The 12,121-nt window shown below is 38.9% G+C and overlaps 1 protein-coding gene across 3 annotated transcripts in view; it reads right to left on the reverse strand.

Annotated features, from left to right (window-relative positions):
• nhsl2 (NHS-like 2) overlaps positions 1 to 11,344 on the reverse strand; it is a 67,647-nt gene extending 56,303 nt beyond the window's left edge. Inside the window, exon 1 of one of the 3 annotated variants that reach the window (XM_079595024.1) lies at positions 10,670 to 11,344. In XM_079595024.1, the coding sequence (XP_079451150.1) occupies positions 10,670 to 10,946 (277 nt within the window). In that variant the 5' untranslated portion in view covers positions 10,947 to 11,344. The remainder of the gene's footprint in view (positions 1 to 10,669) is intronic. The other 2 variants (XM_079595023.1, XM_079595026.1) reach the window with 2 other exon arrangements.
• Between the last annotated feature and the right edge of the window lie 777 nt (positions 11,345 to 12,121).

Below are 12,121 nucleotides of genomic sequence, written 5' to 3' on the forward strand. Positions count from 1 at the left end.
CCGCCTCCTCCAACGCATCACTGTAGAGTCCGATAACACACACACACTGCCCACCGATGCTCTGTAAAGTTGTCTGTGCTGAATAAATGACAAGTCAGGAATGTGCGTTTTTCCTCATGGACGCCGTCATACTCTGAGCACACACACACACACACCTAACACAGGAGTTCACAGTGAGTCAGGACGAGAGGATGCAGCTGCATTTCCTTTCACACTTTCTCCCTTTCGCTCTCTCTCATCAGTTCGGTGGCTTTCCATCCTTACTGCAGCACATTCTGCGGCGTCAGCCTCAAATCAGTGCTCACACACACACACACACACACACACACACACACACAACACTGTTGAAAATAAGCAAACAGCACATTCACACTGTATCGCCGCTATGAAACACCTGCTGTTCTCACATCATGTTCTGATGGATCTACAACATCTATATAAGTGGTTCTCAAATGGTTTTGTTTCAGGAAAGATTTTACATTGGACATCAAATAGTGATGCAATACAGTGGAAAGAAATGTTTTCCCTTTTACCTTGCATAGTTTGTTCATAGTTTGTTAATATCACACAATCTGGCATCTGCCTAATTCGACTACTTCCATCATGTGACAGATATTTTTTTACTTTGAGTTTGATTGGACACACAACCTTTGATATTAACAACAACATAAAGATGATCTCCCCCATTTTAAAAGCTATTGGTTTGCTATTTAAACTATGCATACTTATATGGTAAGTTGCATTTTATTATTTCCATTTTGCATTTTCTTTCTCTATCAGAGCAGAGCTCTTTTTCGTAGTGACCCACCAGTAGAAAATCACTGATCTAAATCATCTGTTCACACGCAGAAACATGAACCAGCAACGTGTGTGTGCCCAACGTTAGACACCTGGAAAAAGTGCAATTGCAGTCCACTAATTCAATTTCAGCAGGACATCAACAGATAAAAAGTTCTGCAGGAAAGCTAGAAAATTAGTGAGCATTTTTGTTTTTTAAGTGAGTTCTTGGTTAAAATCCTGAAAAAAAGTTCTGTGGCAAGCACGAGCTTAAGATATTTTCACGTTTTAATTTATGACATAAAAGACATCAGTAAAACCCCAATTATTACCTTTTTTAAGCTTTTACATGTCTTGAAAAGGGTGTTTGCTAACAAGTGACTGAATAGGACAACAGAAGTTGTTAAACATCATCACACTGAACAGGTGAAACCATCTACTCACTAGTCCGCTTTTACATCCTTGTTGTGCTTATAATCCTGCTCATGCAAACTATTATAACAAAAAAAATTCCAGCTTGTATATTTTTCTAATTTTCAGAAGATTAATGTTTGATGACATTTAAGTCATGCGACTGATGTAATTAGTTTATGGCCTAACTTTTGCTTTTTACTTCTGTAGATAGTATTTAGGCTTCAAAAATCATAAAAGTTGTGTTCATTTGTGAAGATTATCTTGATTAACAAAACAAGTAAGAATCATAAAAATCATGCAACAAATCAAAGCTGATTTACTCTTCCATAAGTTTAGGACAGTAACCGAGTAGGAAATATAAAATCATACATTTTATACCGAGGCACTGCCTGTCACCTGAATTCATCGCTACACTGGCAGTAATATACAATTTGATACACTTCATGGTGTCTGGCTGAAGGAAAGAGCAAGCTTCTGTCTTTCACGCTAAATTCACAGTAGGATTTGACATCCTGAGTGATGTGATGGCATCCGCCTCTGTTCCCTGTGTTTGTGTTGTGGTCGGAAGTGCTCCAAAGACTGGAAATTAGTGGCCAGTGGAACCCGTTTACAAGAAACATGCTGGACCCACCAGAGGAATGTGGGTTTAGTGATTTGGCGAGAGATGTTGAGTAAAAACCACTAAACAAAATCATTTCACTCTCCGTGCAGTCACTTTTAAGCATCCATCAGATGGTTCGGTTACTATCATGCTGTGATGAGTTTATAATTAAAAGACATAATCCTTGAAATGTTCACACAGTGCAACCAGGCAGGTATGTGTGTGTGCGCGTGCGTGCGTGCGTGTGTGTGTGTGTGTGTGTGTGTGTGTGTGACTGGGTGGGGCACGAGGCCTGTAGCGCTGCACAGCACAGGGGTGCGTTCACACATACGGTCCTCATTATGTCACCAGAATTAAAACTCAGTGTGAGCCTCAGCGCTGGTACTGTCTGTTCTCTTATTGCACTCTGACACCTCTCTCTCTCTCTCCAGAACACACTAATGAACCTGCCTGTACAGTGCTGAGTTATTTGGAACAACTCACAAGAAGACAAAACTAAGAAGACTATAGTTTTATGAATACAATTACGGGCTTTTATAATTTAAATTGTTATGGGTTAATGTAACTCACATTGTACCCGTTTGGCTTCAGAGCAGTGGTAACACTACTCTAGAGATTCTTACTCCAGGGGTTAAAAACAGTGCAAATCCACTTTCAAATTTGACAAGCGTGAAATGATGTATCCTAGGCTTAAGTGTACAATTAAAAGCCGACAGTGCAGCATTAAACATGATACACTGTAAACACTTATGGTCGATGTATTTTAAACAATGCAATCACATTTTCTAAATTTGCTCTCATCACTTATTGAGCACAAGTACTGTATGTGGTAAAAAAATGCAAACTTAGGCTACTTATTTTTGTGAGTTGAAAGTTTGTTTTATAAGACAGAAGTTTCCCTACTGGCCAAACTTGTTTGAGATTGAATCAGTCCTGCTCATTGGGTGACTCGCACTCACATGTTATCTAAAGCATGGTGCTAAAATAAAACATGGGATCACTGATTTCATCATCATTTGAGCCCAAGTAGTTTATTTACATCCACCAAACACGTTTCACTTGATAAACTGTTAATATATATAATAATCGTATTTATCATAAAAATAGCTTAATTGATTTTAATAACTGAAAATGTTGGACATTTACATAATTACATTAAAGATTGTTGTGAATGCATATGCATACGTACAAATGCGTAAAGTATAAGCTAAGCTATCAGGCTAATCGTGTATCTGAATGCTATGCTAGTACTAACTAAAACAAACATTAAAGGTACACTGTGTAGTTTATTAAGTATTTTATTAGCTAAAATCAATGTCTTTATTCATAAATATGTCCTCAATGGTGTACAATTACCTCTCCTAATGATCCGACTTATCCTCGTACGCGAAGAATTTCTTATCTTTATTTACATGGGACAAGTAACTCCACTGAGGCTTCCATTCGTATTTGAAAAAGCGAGGCGCTAGAGAGCACTATTCGTTTGAATGCAAAATACAATTGCACCGCTAGATGGGAGTAATTACGACACAGTGTACCTTTAATGGTCATTATAAAGTAGTTCAAATGACATAATGCATATTTGTGAAAATTGTAATCAGGCGCTTGACCCAAATGGGGGGACCCAGAGTCCCCATTAAAATATTCAGTGGGATCACTTGGGGTTCAAATGGAGGAACGTTTTCGGGGACAACTCGATTTTTTATGACACTGTCGGGTGCACATAACTGGACTCGTGAGCTGCACAGCCTCACACACCCGAAGCGCGCACGTACGCAGAGAAGAGAGAGAGAGGCGCATTTCAGACAGCCCTCGAACATCGAATTGACTCCTCTTTCAAGGTTACTTGCACTTCAACGGACACATACACAAAATGATGTCAAAATACCTGTCTCGGCAAGGATTCTCTCGGTTATGTCATAAGTGAACAGTTGGATCAACATTTTGATCCTGGAACAACATTCCTGTCCGAAACCCTGCCCCTACCCCTACCCCTAAACCTAAACCTAACCATAACCATAATATTTTAGCCTATTCCTAAAATCAGTGGGAAATGAGGTGGGAAATATCACTGATGTAGAAGCACCTAATCCTGCTTGTAAGCCTAAACTTGACATAAACTGTAAACCTGTTCCTCAAATCTGATTGGTTGATTGGATGTTGTACTGTCCTTACCAGTCTCTCATCACCACAATGACGACCCCAATTACTTCTGTTAGAGATATTAGCTACTATAAGGCAATGATTTTACTCAAATTCTCTGAGTATTGCATTTCATTTGTTAAGGTTTAGCTGTAAAACAAATGTGTATCATATGGATCTTACAGCTTTTCTATTCATTTTGTGTCTTTTTTGTTCTTCCATGTTTTCCTCTCCTATAAGCCACTCCACTTGCTCCTCAACATCTGGAATTAATTTCTCACCTATTACAACACTGCCAGGCTCAGGCCATTTGTTGATCTTGCCAAGAAGCCATTCTCCAACTACATATCGATTATTTCATTGCTAAGTCATTGTGTGCTGATAAAACACTACAGTACCAGGTGTAGATGCAGACAAACTAGAGTTGGTTTATAAAAAAGGCACTGTAACATTTCGAGCACTGCCCTGTTTATTCATCCTCATTATCTTACGCTTGTGAGTGGTGGGTCAGCTGAAGTCCATACAATATAAACAGAGGGATTTTGTTTTCTTTGGCTGCCTGGTGCTGAGACCATGAACAGAGACTGAGACTAAAAGTGGACAACATGTAAAGCAGCATTGCTTGGAAAGATCTCCACCAATCAAATCCCAAGTCTGAAATGTCTCCATAGTAATAGCAGCTGCTATACGGATCCATCACAGTTCAACATGACCCAGAATTATTCCCCCTTTGAGGTAACATGAGGTCACTTCAGTCCAAGCGAATGCTCAGTATACTCATAAAAGAAGACCTGTTGTCTGGTTGCCATGGTAGCAAGTGGCTAATAGTTTCAGTCTGCGTGTGGATGGTTTTTGAGATGGTATAGATATTTCTGGTGCATCTCCAGCTACCTTCACATAAACAGCTGCTTTTGCACAGCTTTTCACAATAGTTAGGTTTAATCATGCTCAAAGACGAGGAGGGAAATGATGAAACACATTACAGTATGATGCAACAGTACACAGCTGCTAAACTTCACACAAACACTTTTCAAATGTCAGTGGCTGTGGCAAAAGTCTGTGGGATATGTGTGTGTGTGTGTGTGTGTGTGTGTGTGTGTGTGTGTGTGTGTGTGTGTGTGTGTGTGTGTGTGTCAATGCCCAAAGGAAATGTAGCTCCTCTCTCTCTCTCTCTCTCTCTCTCTCTCTCTCTCTCTCTCTCTAGATAGGAATCTTAAAGGAGAAGACAGAGTAAACACATAATGGGATTCACACAGAGTGTGAACATTGTGTGTGACATTTTCCAGCCTCTTTTCAAAACATATTAATGTCAAGAACGAAAATGTAAAATATTGAGTAATGAGCTAAAAGCACAGCTAAAACGTTGTACCCTTGTGAAACAGGAGTACAATTTAGCATTCTTTTAAAAAGAGTACTTGTTACAGAAAAAAATATATTTTACTACGGTATATTTATTTCTGTCAGGACCACTATCGTCAAATATGATTGACAATTAGCATACAGTTTGAATTGGCGGTATAGTTCCGTATGAAACAGCCTAGCATATGAGCAGGGAGAGCAGCAATAACCCCCCTTGGGGTAAGCAGAACAAAACCAACATGAATGTATTGCAGACATCATTAATTCAAGATTTGAAAGTACAACAAAATTCGAGAATTTATTCTGATTCAAGGGGAATGCCAAATCCTGACTGGATGAGAGGAGGAGCTGGGGAGGGAGGAGGGTAATTCGCTCCTGAGAAACGCGATAGCTGCTGATAATACTGGAGGAGCTTATATATGTGTACAGTGATAGGCGTCGCATTCCTATAGGTAGATGTGGATCAGCTGAGAGTCAGCTGATGCGAGCTTGACTAACGTGACCTGCCAGAACTAACGCTACGCTTGATATTCAATGTCCTAATTGAACTATAAAGGCCTAATACTGGCTTAATCTACCAAGCCTTAATGTACTATCAAATAACACACTGACTACAATTAAAATGAACAAGCATCAAGTTTACTTGTGCGTGTGCTTTAGTATGTTAGTCAACACATCAAAATCAGTGTCCTTTTTTAAAGCACAACGAAATATTATTAAAACATTGTGCATGAAAATTTACTTTAAAGTAAAACTTTTAATTTTACATTATTTCAGTATTAAGAAACAGTCATGAAAGTGTAGTCTCTTAAGTGGCCTTTAAGTTTATTTTAATATTATATAATAGATATTTGACCTCAACATTTTATTATCTGCAATTCAATTTTTTTCTAAAAGTATAAGATTTGAAGTATAAGTGCATATTAAATACAATACAAGGGTACGCATTTTGTAACACTATACTGTTACATTTAAAATGCAATTAAGCAAAAGTGTTCTGTTTTAGTGTGTCTGGGGGCCAAAAGCATGTCGACCTCTGCTACATTACAACACTATTATGTCATAGTAAGAGCTGGACGGACTGCAGTGTATTACACACACTCTCTTTGGTCTAGTCTCAGAGCCAAACACTTTCTTGCCAAGAGCTGCACAACTGCCTAGAGATGGGACGCCAGGACAGGAAAGGCGAGCAGTGGCTTACATATGTTCAACATAAAAACACACACAAAATGTCTGCACAGCACAACCTTGGCTTGAGAGAATGTGCTAGAGCCGAGTTATTCTCCAGTTATGTCTGCGGGCATCTGGTAGACAGACACAACCAATGTTACTGAGTTTGTCACAGCTGCGAGACATCTTCAGTGTCGATACCTGTGTCGATCCTTCTTAGCCGCTAGCCCAAGAAACGATGAGCACATTAAAGGTAGAAAGAAACAGACTGAGTTTCTGGAGGTGGAAGCTCTTGAACTTGTTGCGCAACTGTCGCATTTAATTCCAGACAAAGTGATTCATTTTGTGCTTGTTGTTTTATCTTTGGTGTCATAATAAGGTGATGACAACTTCTTGTAACTATGATTAAGTTTATGAAATGAAAAGGTCTACATGTTTTTTTTAGTCATTTAAAGCAATAGGATCATTTCTATGGCAACTCGGGAGCCAAGTCCAAGAGAGCAAAAGGAGCAAAAGAGGCCAAAAATAAGACAATATAAAGTTTATTTTGCATTTCGGCTGGATTTAAACTTGCTACTCTGTCCTTGAGCATTCGCACTCTGGCCCACTCGCTTTCTCCTTCCATCTTCTGTTTCTCTGATCTTCCGTCTCACTCATTCCATCTATCCACTCTTCCTCTCTCACACACTCTTATTAAAATTCCAGTTAATCTTGCAGACTGTAAAAGACACTGAGAAAAAAGCAATGGCTCGACTCAGTACAGAGCATTATTCACACTTCGCCTCTAAAAGTCAGGGATGTTCTCTCTGTATAAATCTTCAAACATTAATATGAAAGTCACTTCAAGATTTACATCCATAATCTGCACCAGATCCATGACACTTTACTCATAACCCCATTCACAGTTACATGGAACTTTCAGCAAGGGAGACAAACTCATAAAGCTCAGAATAAATAATGTTTATTGATGTAAGAGTACATTTCAAAAACTTCAGAATTGCTTATTGGTGGTGCTTGGGAAGAACAGTCCACTAATGTTCGTCAAACAATGATTTCATCAACTTACAGAGATACTGAATTCTTGCAAGCAGGGATGCACAGATAATGATTATTAGCATTCAATATTTTCATGCTATAGCCAAAAACTATATTCAATATATTCAAATTCTATTAAATTAAAATTCTATTGCTCAGTTCCACAGACAAGGCTTAAGATAATCCTAGACTAAAAAAATGCATGTTTGAGCTGTTTTAACTGAAAGCAACTTGCACAGAAATATCTTAAATATGTCAATGTCATTGTTTTGTCTCAAAATGGCTGAGAAACCTATATGGTTTAAAAAACCTAAGGCCTAATCCTGGCTTAATCTAAGCTCTGTCTGTGAAACCAGGCGTATATTCTTTTATTCCTTATCATAATGAGGTTTGTAGCGCAAAATGTTTCACCGTTTACTGTTAGACTCTGTTATTCAGCTAATGAGTCAGAAATCTTGCACTTTTCACAGAAAATAGCTTACTTCCACGTTTCAAAATAAGGTGGATAAAGTACAGTATGAAAATTGACATCAACTATTTTAACTGATTCGCTAAAGACTACATTTGACAGTGTTTTAAAATTATTCGTGTTTTTAAAGATGCAAGTGAGATTTAGATGATGGCAAAGGTAATCTAAATATGGGAAATATGGGAAATGAGCAATCACAATTAAAAATCCTATATCGACTAAAAACAGATAAATAAATAAAAAATCTAATCTTGACCAATTACCGATTCATTATGCATCTTAACTATAAAAAAATCAGAGAGAAATGTTTGAAGGTTTGGAGCCATAGCCTTGTAAACAGGAAACGCAACTTCAAGTCCCAGTCTGTGCACAACTGTCCCATCAAATAAAGGCAAAAAAAAAAAAAAAAGCCCATGAAAACAACCCAAAAAAATGTTTAAGGGTCAGGACTCCTTAAATTCACTTGATCCTTCGGTTTTCTGCCTTAACACACACATACCTACACTTGGTCTTGTGACTTTCACGTGAATGCCTGAGGAATGAGGCAGTAATCAGTGGAGTTGACTGACACTCACTCAGGAAGAGCTGAATCAACTGACAGTTTTAATGCAATTGGTTCAGTCACTGTAAAAACAAGCCTCCAGTCTGCTCCTTCACCTCCTGCTCCCATCATACAGTCTCCAGAGGGACCTGACCTCTGTCCCCACACCGCAGTGGAGAAGAGTTCCCAGCCAAAGAATCCGCCGCATACAGAGATCCACATCATTTATCTTCAACATGTCAAAGCATGGCAGAGGTTCAAACTGCTAATGCTCCACCATTACAGTATTAAACAAATACAGTACCAGTGATCTCCTCCTGAACTTGGAGGATAATCTCCACGCTTTGTTTCTACTGCGGTCTTCCACTGGAGAACGATAAGGACGGAGGAAAAGAAGGGCCAAATGTGCCGGGCTCAGGGTTAAGCTAAACAATACGGAGAGGCTTTCTCTGATAAGACGAAGGAAATGGACAGAGGAAATATTCTGCACATCTTCAGATGGTGAAAGTTGGCAGGGTTTATCCTGTTTCTGTGCGCCGAGCGATGTGGGAGGTGTCAGGGGGAGTAGATGCCAAATGCGTCTCCAATGCAAATGGGAAAGATTTTAAAACAACGCATTATAATGTGAAAGTTAAACACAAAGCCAAGTGTGAATGTGTTGGTAATAAACAGTCTTTGTGGCATGGTCAAAGCATTTGTTTACTGTTCATTAAGAAGAGAAAGTGTTGGTCATTATCCTAATACTTGAATAGATGTCAAATAACACTGATTTCTTCTGTTTAAACAATAAGGCCAGCTCTTGTTTGTTCAGTATTTATGTGGCAAGTGACGTACAATTGCAATTGTACAGCATTTCCCCACTCAACTCCAACACGACCTTGACTATAGCGGTAATAATAATAAAAACTAGCATGCCACAAATGAATCTACAAAAAGATAGAGCTGTTTTTATTCTCTTACATAAATGTATCATGGTAACCATAGTTTGCAAAACACCATAGTAATTATTGTTGATGCTATAAAACTGGTCATAAACAATAATTTGACAAAAATGACAGAGAGACTAGCCTGAATAATACAATAAAAAGCTATTTAAAACCTTTTATCAAATTAACTATTAAAAGGTTTTCTGTCTGTGGTCTGTCGAATTCCAGAACCAGTGACTTTTGACCTTTTGGCATGCAATTAATTTTGTATGACCCAAAAATATCTTTACATTTTCTAAAATGGCACATTACGATATTGTTCTCTATGATGGAATTTCTCCTAAAACACTGCATGGCAAAAAAAAATAAAAAATACTTAAAGCAAAAAATTTCCTAAACACCTGTAGTACTGATGAAACTGTTATTGCCATAAAAGGAATTGATTTATTTTATTTTTACAATTAGTCCATTTACATTTAATCATTTACTGATAGTGAAATAACATATAAGTTGATATAAAAGATGTGAGATATTATGAAATGCCAAAAGTGATAGAAATTAATCAGGAAAACCGACATCTTTGCAAAAATTGTGTTCCAAAATTATTTAACATATCTTTTTAGTCAAATTGTGTTACTCCATCAATATTCAATATTATTAGGCCTATATGTTTTCTACTAGTATATCCTACTTTGGCACCAAAAAAAAACCCACACCTGTCAACTTGCATGTTATATACCTTAATTTGGGAATTTTAAATCGTTTTTAATTTTTCAGAGGGGATATAGGCTACTTAGGGAAAACAATAACTGTAGTAGGCTAACTAAGGTATTGCAGAAACCACAGTTTACCATGGTAATATCTTGACAACGGGTTGTTATTGTTATTTGGTGACTTGGCAATTGGTTTAGTCGGTAGAACTAAACACAAGGTTCATGTGGTAAACAAAAGAACATTGTTTCTCCTTCCCTGGACCATCATCCCTCCACATTACATTACAGCCAGAGGAGAAACGGCTAGCCTACATTTGGAGACTAAACACAATATCGATATAATTCATAAAGACGTTATTGTTCTCAAAATATGCTCAGCAGCCCAAGAACGAATGTCGAGAGATGTTTTATGCTGCATGCATGGTGAATGTAAACAAGAAGACCTTGAACTTGACAATTAAGTGATTAAATAAGTCATCCACGCACATCAATAAGTCAGCAAAAGTACTGAAAAGTTCCTACTTTTGAGCGGCGGCTTGGTGGCCAGTGCTGAGATGTGTTTCTGCAGGCTGATAAGTTTATTCTCCAGAGCTCCGGAGCGGTAGCAGATGGAGGCGAGCTCTCCCTCCAGCTCCTCCAGGATGCTCACCGACTGACGGGATAAATCCGACAGCTGCCGGAGCACCGCGCACAGAGTCAAGCCGCACACATCCACCAGATCCGTGAACATCGCACCGCGACTCTTGCCGCCGCTTCTGCACACATCTTTAGGGACTACGGTCCTCTTGCAGAAGGGCATCTTTTCTGCTACAGTAAACTCCCTTTAAAAGTGCGTGTTTCGCCAGCGCTGAAGAGTGTTGGCGGAGACTCTTGCTGGGGATTGCGCGTACAGTGGAGGCATTTTATGCATTGTATTTTACTGTCCACTGTGAGGAGCTCTACAGCCCTCCAGTTCACTGTATCACTGCAAAGCACAGCCCAAAACTCTCATGAACTGCGCCTGTGAGACCTCACCCACTCGTGTGCAACCAGACCCAATAAGCTGAATCTTTCACGAAAACTCAACTATGCGTTTAGTAAGCTGCCTTGCTCTGCGCATGCTCACAAAAATAAGGTTTAAAAGTGCTTCCACTTCCAAAAGTGACTCCAACAAACCCGAGAACAATGAGAGGGATAAAAATCCTTTCCTCCAGTCACATTCTAACCTTGCATTTGCCCATCCCTAAATACACATCTGGTCGTGTGTGTGTGCGTGTGTGTGTGTGTGTGTGTGTGTGCGTGTGTGCACGCTCCCCCACCCTGAACCAGAACTTGGCTCACCTAGATGTTTTGTTCATCCAGTCTTTCCACACTGGACGACGAAAGAGGGCGTACAGTCAAAAATGATGAGAAGGGGAGAGGCTGAGAGTCCTCCATGTTAAATAATCTTATCAGGCATGTTTCTCTATGGCTTCATATGAAACCTTATCTCATACAGGGAATTGATTGGAAACATCTGGGCCTTGTTTTGCCTCACTGTATGACTGTCTTCATTGTTCCTGGTTCCCCACCCCACTCCACATGGCCCGAGTGCATGACAGGAACCACTCCTGGTGGACCTTTTCTTCATGGCAACCCTCCTCCCCCTCGTTTCGTTGAAATGACTATTTTCTGCTCTTCTGTTCCTGGTTTCCTTTCAAGTCTCCTGCGATAGATTGTATCTGCCAAGTTTGATTTGAGGGAGGAGTGGTCTGGCAAGATTCAAATTTAATTTTCATATATTATATTTTTGCAAACAGGTCCCTGACTGGACTATAGCCAGACTCATATATTAACTTAATGGGGGACCAGGTGATAAATGAGGAAATGCTTCAAAATCTGACCTAAAGTTTGATGTGATTTAAGCAATTTATTTAAGTATGATGGAAAGGCCAATTAATTTCAACATGAGAAAAAAAATAATGCTTTAGTAAATAATAATTATAACTTTAAAAA

This window comes from Phoxinus phoxinus, assembly GCF_949152265.1.
Source record: "Phoxinus phoxinus genome assembly, chromosome: 2".
In the NCBI taxonomy this organism is placed as follows: Eukaryota; Metazoa; Chordata; class Actinopteri; order Cypriniformes; family Leuciscidae; genus Phoxinus; species Phoxinus phoxinus.